Raw genomic sequence first — 12018 nt, 5'->3', positions numbered from 1 at the left:
CCACCAAGTCTAAGGTAGCTACCAAGTGACTACAACCCTCCCTTCATTCTCTGTCTAACCCTTACTAGCATCTGGCTTTTTTTTTTTTCTTTCTTTTTTCCCCGACTCTGCTCACTTCTTTCTCCTACTGAAATATAAGGTTTGTGAAAGTGAGGATCCCTGTTTTGTTCAGAGCTATATTCCTAGCACTTAGAACAGGGCCTGGTATGTAGTTAGCGCTATTGGCCACAGGAGAGAACATTGAGTTTATTGACTTCACATTGAGTAGTTCATTGAGGAGAAAGTCACACAACGTTGTTTTTTTTTCAATATTTTATTTATTTATTAGGAGAGACACATACAGAGAGAGAGAGAGGCAGAGACACAGGAAGAGGGAGAAGCAGGCTCCCTATGGGGAGCCCAATGTGGGACTCGATTCCGGGACCCCAGGATCACACCCTGAGCCAGAGGACAGACGCTCAACCGCTGAGCCACCCAGGCATCCCTAGTTTTTAAGTGTTATAAAGAAAGGGGATGATCATGGTACTTAGGCTAATTAAGCATCAAAAACTATCATACCAAATAGAAATGAGTCTATAGATGTGTACATAGTTGGCAAGATTTCTCAAGTTTGGCACTTGTACACTATCGACATTTTGGGTTGGGTTATTATTTGTGTCTACTTGGGAGGGTGGGAGCTATCTGATGCATTGTAGGAAGAGCCATGGGAACCATTCCAGATTAAAGGAAGCTAAGTGTAACATCTGGCCCTAGACTGCATCCTGCCCTGGAGGAGGGAAAATATTATGAGAGATCTTATTAGATCAACTGACAAAACTGCAGTATAAACTAAGTTGCATGAAATACTGTAATAACGTAAACTTATTAAGTTAATAACTATTGTGGTTATGTAAGAGAATATATCCTTTTCTTATAGGCAGTACACACTAAAGAATTAAGGATAAAGGGCCATAAGTACATCTAACTTACCCTCCAATGTTTCAGGAAAAAAATTAATTTTAATTTTGATTTAATTTTTTAAAAAGATTTTATTTATTTACTCATGAGAGACACAGAGAGAGGCAGAAACACAGGCAGAGGGAGAAGCAGCTTCCCTGCGGGGAGCCGGATGCAGGACTTGATCCCAGGACCCTAGCGTGACACCCTGAGCTGAAGGCAGATGGTCAGCCACTGAGTCACCCAGGTGCCCCCAGGAAGAAAATGTTTATAGACAGATGTAGATATTTATATACAGAAAGAAGTAAATGATGGAGCCAATGAGGTAATGTGTCAAGCATACTTGAAGCTAGGCAAAAGGCATACGTGTGTTATTCGTAGTATTTTTGTTTGCAAATTCCCTAAGTCTGAAATCATTTTCAAATACAAAGCTAAAACAAAAGATTGGCTTTGGGAAGCAACTGGATTAAAGTAACCTGTCAGGTTAAGAAGTTGACAATATTCTTAAGAGGCCATTGGTGTTGTGGAAACATCAGGGAGCCAAACAGCAACTGAAGTTCATTTCCCGTGTTACTAATTTGTGACCCTGGGAAAGTCACTCAGAGGCGCCCTGAGCTCTGGTCCCTCACCCAGAGGGCTGCTGCTGAATGTACATTAAATCAGCCTTTCCTGCTACATGCCAGGCACAAGAGGAAAGTGTGTAACAATACGTAGCACTGGGGGTGCCTGGGTGGCTCCGCGGTGGAGCGGCTGCCTCCGGCCCAGGGCGTGACCCCGGGGTCACAGGATCGAGTCCCGCGTCCGGCTCCCTGCGGGGGTCTCTGCCTCCCTCCATGCCTTTCATGAATAAATAAGTAAACTCTTTAAAAAAAAATACGTAGCACTGCTCCTCAGGTTCTCCACGTCCGGCCGCGCGGCCGTCACTCTCCTTCGCAGACAGCAGCCAGCGGCGAGGGCCCCAGGCGGCCGAGACCCGCGCAGGTGCACCTGCAGCGCCCCTCCAGGTGGCCGCGCGGCCGCCCGGGCCTAGCCCCGCCCCGACCGAAGCCCCGCCCCGCCGAGGCCCCGCCCCGACCGAAGCCCCGCCCCGCCGAGGCCCCGCCCCCTCGCGAACGTCCCCGCGGGGTCGCCCAGGAAACGCGTTCGCGGAGGAACCGGCAGCGACCAATGGGAAGCGAGCGAGTGCCACGAACCGGCCAATGAGGGGGCAGCAGCGCGGGGTTTAAACCCGAGGCGGCCGGGCTCCTCCCGGCGTGCTGCGGAGGAACGGCTGTTGACCCGCGGGCCTTCGCTCCCGGCTCCCGGCTCCCGGCTCCCGGCTCCCGGCTCCCGGCTCCCGGCTCCCGGCTCCCGGCTCCCGGCTCGTCGGCGGCTCCCGCTCTCTCCTCTCCCCCCGTGAAGACACGGCCATGGCGCTCCGGGTCACCAGGGTGAGCTGCTGCGGGCGGCCGCAGCCCTGCTCCGCCCTGCCCGAGCCCCCCCATCCCCCCGTGCACTAGGGCGGCGATTCGGGGAGGAGGTTGGGGGCCTCGGTGGGTCCGGGCACGGTGGGGAGCGACGGGAGCGGAGGGCTGGGCTGGGCCGGCCTGGATACAGGCTTGGCGCGAGGGGAGGGCGGGGGAGGGTCGACGGGAAACCTCTGGTAAAAATGCGGTAGAAAGGGGTCACCTGGGGGCTCAGCGGTTAGGCGTCCGCCTCGGCCCAGGGCGTGGCCCCGGGTCCCGGGATCGAGTCCCGCGTCGGGCTCCCCGCAGGGCGCCTGCTTCCCGCCTGTCTGGGTCTCTGCCTCTCTCATGGATCAATAAATAATATATATTAAAAAAAAAAAGTGGTAGCGCGCCCCCGAGTGGGCCCCCACCCACCCGCCGCCTAACCCTGCTTCCCGGAGAGAAGGTGCCTGCCTTGGGAGGCTTTTCAGATTTCCTTTCAAATGTAAATTGGCGATATTTTAGGTTCCCCGGGGACTCAACAGGCAGCCCCTTAAATAGATAGGTGACCAAGGGAGCTTGTCACAGCCCAAGCATAGATCCTGGAGCCCTGGTTTCCCTTGGGAACCCATTTTTTACCGCCAGCTTTTCCTCCGAGTCAGTGGGTTCCCCCCCTCCCCCCCGCACCTTAACTAACCAACCCTTGACTTAACTCTAACCTGGCTGGGCCAGTTCTCAAAAAGGGGTTTTTGTTTCTTTCAGAACACAAAAGTGAATGTTGAAAACAAGGCGAAGATCGGTATGGCAGGGGCGAAGCGGGTGCCTCTGGCCTCTGCTGCAGCCTCCAAGCCCGGCCTGAGGCCAAGAACTGCTCTGGGAGACATTGGTAACAAAGTCAGTGAACAACCACAGGCCAAACTGCCTCTGAAAAAGGTAATTGTCTTGCTGACCCAGCCTCTCTGTGAGGGTCCACCTTACCGCCGGAACCCTTGATGGAAAAACATGTCATTTTCTCATTTTCTCCCTTTCACTCATAGGAAGCAAAAACTGCGGTTCCTGGAAAAGTCATTGCTAAAAAAATACCAAAGCCTCTGGAGAAAGCACCTGAGCCTGTCCCTGTCCCTGTGCCGGAACCAGAGCTGGAACCTGAGCCGGTTAAAGAAGAAAAACTTTCGCCTGAGCCTATTTTGGTAAACTTACTTTGCCTTTCTCCATGTGTTGGTTGGTTGTCCTCTCAGCACATAGAGTAACATTTGAACAGGTGGTGATGCTAGTAGCATAGAGTGCTCAGCAGTCTCTGCTCTGCACTGGAAGTGCTTTTAACTGACATAACCTTTACATGGACTCTTGTATTACTACCTCTACTTTTTAGATAATGGCTTAGAGAGGTATTTATGTAACTTTTCAAGAGTCACACGTCTAATCTATGGCACCCATGATGGCCATCTGGCTTCAGAACCTAGGCTCTTCATCATTTTGTACACTGCCCTCTTCCTGCTATTAATGGTATTGAGTGATAGGTGCATGAACCAAAAGTTTGACTGTCTTTAGTTCAAGCTATCTGACTAGAATTTATTGACTGAAACAGATTATCTTGAATCCTTTCCCTCTCTAATGTGGCCACTGAATTAATAAGCCTGTAACACTGGGATATATAAAGGTGTAAAGCGGAAAAAAGATGTAGCTTTTCAGAGAGTAGATGAGTTAACAGCCTCAAAAACTAAGAACTTCTTGAATACCAGTTAGGGAAATGTGTCCAATCCTGGGAAGGAGAAACAGGGCACCTAGAAGGGGCTCTTTTTTTTTTTTTTTTTTTCTTTATTCATGAGAGACGCAGGGAGAGAGAAAGAGGCAGAGACAGAGGGAGAAGCAGGCTCCATGCAGGGAGCCCAATGTGGGACTCAATCCCAGGTCTCCAGGATCAGGCCCTGGGCCGAAGGCAAGCACTAAACCGCTGAGTCACCCAGGGATCGAAAGGGTTCTTTTGCTGAAATTATAATGAACTGTATTTAATGAAGCTCTAGTTTTTATTTTTCCTTATTTTATTTGAGAGAGTGAGAGAAAGTGAGCATGAGCAAGGTGAGGGGCAGAGGGAAAAGTAGACTGAGCAGGAAGCCCTATGTGGGGGCTGGACCCAGATCTGGACCCCAGGATCATGACCTGAGCCACCCAGACTCTAATTTTTAAGATGTAGTTAAGCAGCAACTCTACATGCTAGGTGGGATGATACCCACTTCATGAATCACTTAATAAAGACCATTACATCTTTATTTATTTATTTATTTATTTATTTATCTATTTATTTATTTATTTATTTAAAGATTTTATTTATTTATTCATGACACAGAGAGAGAGAGAGAGAGAGGCAGAAACACAAGCAGAGGGAGAAGCAGGCTCCATGCAGGGAGCCCGATGTGGGACTCGATCCTGAGTCTCCAGGATCACACCCTGGGCTGAAGGTGGTGCTAAACCATTGAGCCACCCGAGCTGCCCTACATCTTTAAATTAAGAATTAAATAGTTTAAGCCAGTTGAGAAAATGATCTGTAAAAGTCATTCAGCCTAGTTCCTTATATCTAAGAGTCAGAGATTGGAGGATATTGCTTTATTTTTTATTTATTTTTTAAGATTTTATTTATTATTTATTTATTTTTAAAGATTTTATTTATTCATGAGAGACACAGAGAGAGGCAGAGACATAGAGGGAGAAGCTGGCTCCTCGCAGGAAGCCCGACGTGGGACTCGATCCCTGGAGTATGGGATCACTCCCTGAGCCAAAGGCAGATGCTCAACCGCTGAGCCACCCAGGCATCCCTAAGATTTTATTTATTATTTATTCATGAGAGACAGAGAGAGAGAGACAGAGACATAGGCAGAGGGAGAAGCAGGCTCCATGCAGGGAGCCTGATGTGGGACTCAATCCCGGGACTCCAGGATCTCGCCCTGGGCCAAAGGCAGGTGCTAAACCGTTAAGCCACCCAGGGATCCCCAAGGATATTGCTTTAGTATTGACATTCTGGACATAGCACATGAAACCTGTAGCACGCACAGTCTTTTGATTGGCCATACCAAACTCTATGTGAGGTTTCCTTGAAAGTCCCATACTGTTTCTTTGCTTTCCCACTTGCTGAAAAAGGCTATTCGCTCTCTTGTCTTGTACCTTTTCATCTGACAAAGCGGCTCAAGCATGAAATCTTGAAACTTTCCCTAACTTCCCTCACCCTTGTTCCTAGAATCAATCTCCTCACTTCATTTACTTTTCTCTTCTAGATTTAAACCCCTTTGAGAACACTATGAAGGCAGTGCCTAGCACAGAGCTTAACTGGAAGAAAATGCTCGATAAATGTTTGAGCAAAGAGATAACTGGAGCTTGAAGGAAATAGCTAATAGTAACAACGAACGAACTCAGTTAATCCTTAGTAGTCAGGACAGAACTTGTGTTTTCCTGGGCAGCGAGAAACAGTCCTTGATTTGATATTAAAGACTAAAGACGGTCATTCATTTGGATTGACTTCGTGTGACACTGATAGAGATTATTTAGTCATTCCCTTCAGAGGAAAGTCTAGAATGTGATTTTGTTTGATTTTTCTCTGTTTTACTCATTAGTGTTTAGGTTCTGCTCACTTAAAATTGGCTCAGTCTGTTTTGGCTTTTGTTTTTTGTATTAATCATGACTAAGGATAAATTGAATACATGTGAAAAGAAGATATGTTTCCTTTAAGAAATGAATCATGAATGATAATATGTCTTTTTAGCAGTTGGTCTTCTGAGTTAGTTCCAGTAATTGGGCCTTCATTCCTGGATTGTATGCTCCTCTTTGCTATTATTTCAAAAGATCTCTTTGTTTTAAGGTTGATACTCCCTCTCCAAGCCCGATGGAAACATCTGGATGTGCTCCTGCAGAAGAATATCTGTGTCAGGCTTTCTCTGATGTAATTCTTGCGGTGAATGATGTAGATGCAGAAGATGGAGCTGATCCAAACCTTTGTAGTGAATACGTGAAAGATATTTATGCTTATCTGAGACAACTTGAGGTATTATTTTTAGAATCTTTTTTTTTGAACTGCATTTGACTCTTAAGACATTTTATATATATATATATTTTTTTTTTTAAAAGATTTTTATTTATTTATTCATAGAGATGCAGAGAGAGAGAGGCAGAGACACAGGCAGAGGGAGAAGCAGGCTTCATGCAGGGAGCCTGGTGGGACGCGATCCATGGTCTCCAGGATCACGCCCTGGACTGCAGGTGGCGCTAAACTGCTGCGCCACCAGGGCTGCCCTCTTAAGACATTGTTTAAGACACTTTCCACTCACAGTCTGCAATGATTCAAGCAGGATGTGAGCAGCATTTCTTAATAGTAGATTCCACTTCCAAATTCCATTCACTGAGCACCAAACATCAAAAGTCAGTAACCAAACCAAGGATATCTTTATCTGTCATTATGGCTGTTGTTTGTTTTTTTGTTTTACCAGTTCTTAGATTTATTTATGTATTCGTGAAAGACACAGAGAGGCAGAGATGTACGCATAGGGAGAAGTAGGCTCCATGCAGGGAGCCTGATGTGGGACTCGATTCCAGGACCCTGAGGTCACGTCCTGAGCCAAAGGCAGATGCTCAACTGCTGAGCTACCCAGGTGTCCCTTAATCTGCCTCTTTTTTTTTTTTTTTTTTTAGATTTTATTTATTAGAGAGCTCAAGCAGGGCAAGGGGCAGAAGGAGGAGAGGGAGAAGCAGGCTTCCTGCTGAGCAGAGAGCCCGACATGGGGCTTGATCCCAGGACCCCACGATCATGATCAGAGCTGAAGGCACACAACACACTTAACCTACTGAGCCACCCAGTCGCCCCTCTTATCTGCCATTTTGAACAGGGAAAGTTCAGTGTGACAGTGGATACTACCATAACTCCTTGTAATGAATGTCCGTACGTTGAATGATCCGTTTATGTCCCTCAGTCAGGAGTGGGCAAGTTCCAGGCTCTGAGTTTGAAGATTAGAGGCAGGAGGTAGATAGTAATGGAGAATATGCTAAAAAAAATTATAACCACCAGCAACACAAGGCATTTCAGGTCATTGTGGCTGATGTGCATGTGATACCAGGGAAATTAAGTTGTTCTTTGTGTCTAAGAGGAGTACACTCAAAAAAAGTGTTTTCTTTCGGGTTTTCTTTCATATCACTTCTGAAACTTTGTTACAGGCATTTGTTCCCCACCCCAAAACAAGGAAGCATTCTGTACACTGACACATAAGCTGTGAACTACCACATTTGCCCAGTTGTTTGTTGGTAATGCCTTTTCTTCTTTTGGCATCTTCTCTGGGTATCCATTTTCTATAGGATTGTCCTTTAGAATCTTCCTTGCCCAGGACCAGCCTTCCACTTTGGGTTTTTTCTCCATTCTTTTTAGAATTCTAACTTTGGCTGAATGGGCTTAGGAGACATATGTGCTGATCCTTGCTGGTTCAGTCTTTTTCTCTGTGGCATTTTGGGGGTTTAATTCCTAGAGCAGGATTTCCAATGGATTGGAAAGTAGCTGCTGTTCATTTTCTCTACTTCATACAGCTCAGATTTTGGGTTTGAGTCATAAGTAAAAAGATCTGAAATGATAGCATGATACCTTTGTGATGAAGTGGGAATGTGGGCAGGTAGCAGTGATGGTAGGTTGAACATAGTCAAACTGTCATATTTAATGTTTGCTTTCTAACACAGTGACAGCTATTTGTAGTGACCATATGAGTAATTAAGTTGAGGACTGTTGGAGATTCTGAACTCTTGAATTACTATTCTGTGGTGACTACTATTTGTGGTCAGAAATGTCACATGAAGTCTTACTTCTAAAGGATAATCATTCTTTTGCAGGAAGAACAAGCAGTCAAACCAAAATACCTACTGGGTCGTGAAGTCACTGGAAACATGAGAGCCATCCTAATTGACTGGCTAGTACAGGTTCAGATGAAATTCAGGTTACTGCAGGAGACCATGTACATGACTGTTTCCATTATTGATCGGTTCATGCAGGTGAGCATAATTCAGTAATTGAGGGTTCTCCCTTCCAGGGTCCTAGCAGAATTCTAAGAAACAGACTTTTCAGTTAACATCTGTCTTGGATAGAGTGTCATTAATTAAGATTGTGCTGTGAGAGTGTTTTTCCATGTCCCCTTCATAGCTCTGTTGTCTCCTTTTTCGAGTACATATTAGTTATTCATCCTGTTGGAATTCCCACTGCAGAATAACTGTGTGCCCAAGAAGATGCTGCAGCTGGTTGGTGTCACTGCCATGTTTATTGCAAGCAAGTATGAGGAAATGTACCCTCCAGAAATTGGTGACTTTGCCTTTGTGACTGACAATACTTACACTAAACACCAAATCAGACAGATGGAAATGAAGATTCTAAGATCTTTAAATTTTGGTCTGGGCCGCCCTCTACCCCTGCATTTCCTTCGGAGAGCGTCTAAGATTGGAGAGGTACATACTTCTTTGGTAACCTTTGGTATGGTACATCACGAAATACTGCGAATCAAGCAGATCTCATTGAACTGACTTAAAAAAGAATGCATGAGATGTGTAGACAAAGATATTGTTTGTTTCCAATCAGGCTACATATTAATATTTTCATTAAGGCCTTCCATGGGCAGTTGTGTTTGAGAGTTTATAGACAAACATTTGTAATTACAGTTAATGGGCATTATTGGTTATTGCCAATTACAGAATTCTCTGCAGCAGTTCAGAGAGCTGTGGCTTTTATTTCAGGTTGATGTTGAGCAACATACTTTGGCCAAATACCTGATGGAGCTATCTATGTTGGACTACGATATGGTACACTTTCCTCCTTCTCAGATTGCAGCAGGAGCTTTTTGCTTAGCGCTGAAAATTCTCGATAATGGTGAATGGGTAAGCTCTGTACCACAGACCTTGGTTACCCTAAGCTTTTATATTGTAAGTGATGTTTGCATGAATACCAGACTGTTTTCATTAAAGGACAATTCAAATGGCTTCTAAAAATAGGGCGTCTACTGAGAGAATGATTAAAAATTGTATCTTGTTTGCTGTGTGTTTGTAGGATACTCCCACTTTATCACCTAACTTTATCCTTCTCTACAGATAAAGACACTTGGTGCAAATGATATGCTAAAAGTTTATTCATAATCCTTGATTCACCAAGTATTTCTCCTATGTGCCCCGTGCTATCCTAGGCTCTAGGAGTGGAACTATGCATGAGGAAGTTGGCGTCAAAGAATTTGAGCATATGTGTAGAATAGATTTAAGCACAGGATCCTAGAGAAGCATGAAAAAAAAGAGTACCTGAGGAAGAAGGCATCTTAAGTTTATCGTAAATTTCAATTATAGTCGGTCCTATGGAATCTCTTCCAACTCTACTTTTATTTTTTTTATTTTTTTATTTTTTTATTTTTTTTTAATTTTTTTAATTTTATTTTTTTATTTTTATTTATTTATGATAGTCACAGAGAGAGAGACAGAGAGAGACAGAGAGAGGCAGAGACATAGGCAGAGGGAGAAGTAGGCTCCATGCACCGGGAGCCCGACGTGGGATTCGATCCTGAGTCTCCAGGATTGCGTCCTGGACCAAAGGCAGGCGCTAAACCACTGCGCCACCCAGGGATCCCTCTCTACTTTTAATATACAGAAATTGTATGAAAAACATTGTTGAGCATTTCTAACATTAACTTTTGTTGCCCTAGACACCAACTCTACAGCATTATCTGTCCTACACTGAAGAATCCCTTCTAAACGTTATGCAACACCTGGCTAAGAATATAGTCATGGTGAATCGTGGGCTTACAAAGCACATGGTAAGTCGGGGGCACCATAGGATGTTGCGGTGAAGGTGGGAGGTGGTGGGGAGTGAAAATACTTAAGACTTCATATCTGCAAAGCAAGGCTTATTTTTCTTTTCAAATTTCTTTTAGAGAGAGAGAAATGGGAGGGGGTGGCTGCAGGGGGACAGAATTTTTTAAATTTTTACTTAAATTAACATTCAGAGGTAGAGATCAGTGATTCATCAGTTGTATGTAACATCAGTTACATCATATCATGTGCCTTGCTTTATTTCCATCACCCAGTTACTTCCTCCCTCTCCCCTTCAGCAGACCTCAATTTGTTTCCTATAGTTAGGAGTTTCTCATGGTTTGTCTCCCTCTCTGATTTCATCTTATTTTATAGAAGAGAGAATCTTCAACAAGCTTCATGCCCAGCACGTACCCCAGTGCAGGGCTCAGTCTCACAACCCTGAGATCATGGCCTAAACTGAGCCACCCAGAGGCCCCAAGGCATAGCTTATTTTTAAGTAGTTGATGTTTTCAGTGAATATCTGCACCATTGGATCTTACAGTGTTTTCCTCTTTCACTTCATTAATTACTATGCTTTTATCTTCCAGACTATCAAGAACAAGTATGCCGCCTCTAAGCATGCTAAGATCAGCACTCTGGCACAGCTAAATTCTGCACTAGTTCAAGATTTAGCCAAGGCTGTGGCAAAGGTGTAACTTGTAAACATGCATTGGAGTATTGTAATATCTGCAAATAAAATTGGCACCATGTGCCATCTGTATATATTATATGTTACCTTTACTTACTTTTAATAAAGCTTGTGGTCCTTTTTAACTTCTTACACCTTAACTCATTTGAATGTGGCTACTTTTCTACTTGAGGATAACCTAAAAGTTGTGTTAAAGGTCTGATGGGGGGGTATAAGAAGTGCTTTTCAGTTTGTCGGGACCCAACTCACATACGTAATTGTTATTTGTGTGGTTGCTGTTTTATGTATCTGGCTTTGCATTCTTAATATGGATTACTATGGTCATGAAGGCATTTAAAGCCCTTCTGTAGGGCATACTGCTCATAAGCCAAATCACCTTGGAAAATATGTAGCCTCCATCTGCTTAAAAGTCTGCCACTTAACCCCTAAAACCCCCGTTTTCGGTTTCTTCTGGGTTGCAGCCATAACTCTTAGGTAGTTTTTACTTCTACCTCTACCACTATTTCTTAAATTATCAATTGTAGCTAGTACCAATTTTTTCACTTGGAAAAATAAGAACTTTATATTCTAATCCTACTTTACTTTTTCATTTTATTGATCAAATAAAAGTGGATCCTCAAAACATACAGAAGTATCTAATAAAGTTAATTTATTCCTTATCCCCCACTCCTACAGCTCAATCTCATCCATCAGAAGGTACCAACAGTTTGGGATGTATCCTTCTTGCCTTTTATAAACACAGACATGCATCTAAATTATTAGAGGAATTTCTAAGAAATGGGATCATTCTCTACAAAAGCAATTTCTTTTAACATGTAGAGGCCTTGCCTGGACTTGGGCATTCCATTCCATCATACGGATGTGCTGCAGCGTATTCCACCATTCTGCTGGTGACCTTCACATTGCTTTTCCTCTTTGCTCCTACAGACAGAAGTATTTTTCATTAAATAACATACTTTCCTTTCTGTACCCTGGGTTCTCCAGGTTCTGTGTGTTCTAAGTTTTGGCTGGTACTGCCAGGTGACTTTTCAGTGCCCTCAGCAATGTACAAAAGCGCTGGATTTCTCTGGGTCCTTGCCAGAGCTGAAGGTAATGATACTCCATTTCTGTGAATTTGGCAAAAAAATTATGTATCTTGTTGGCTGTTGTAACTTATAATTC

The 12018-nt window shown here is 44.2% G+C and overlaps 1 protein-coding gene across 1 annotated transcript; it reads left to right on the top strand.

Annotated features, from left to right (window-relative positions):
- The first annotated feature begins 2165 nt into the window (after window positions 1-2165).
- On the top strand, window positions 2166-11001 carry CCNB1 (cyclin B1). The gene is made up of 9 exons (XM_055332820.1): window positions 2166-2366; window positions 3126-3296; window positions 3401-3553; window positions 6214-6396; window positions 8220-8378; window positions 8589-8825; window positions 9111-9251; window positions 10061-10171; window positions 10757-11001. Exons 1-9 carry the CDS (start codon window positions 2346-2348, stop codon window positions 10862-10864), a joined length of 1284 nt encoding a protein of 427 aa, XP_055188795.1. The 5' UTR covers window positions 2166-2345; the 3' UTR covers window positions 10865-11001.
- Window positions 11002-12018: the final 1017 nt, after the last annotated feature.

The sequence above is a fragment of the Nyctereutes procyonoides genome, unplaced genomic scaffold, assembly GCF_905146905.1.
Source record: "Nyctereutes procyonoides isolate TBG_1078 unplaced genomic scaffold, NYPRO_anot_genome, whole genome shotgun sequence".
Lineage (NCBI taxonomy): Eukaryota > Metazoa > Chordata > Mammalia > Carnivora > Canidae > Nyctereutes > Nyctereutes procyonoides.
Note: the sequence above shows the minus strand (reverse complement) of the source record. Positions and strands in the feature narration are given on the sequence as shown.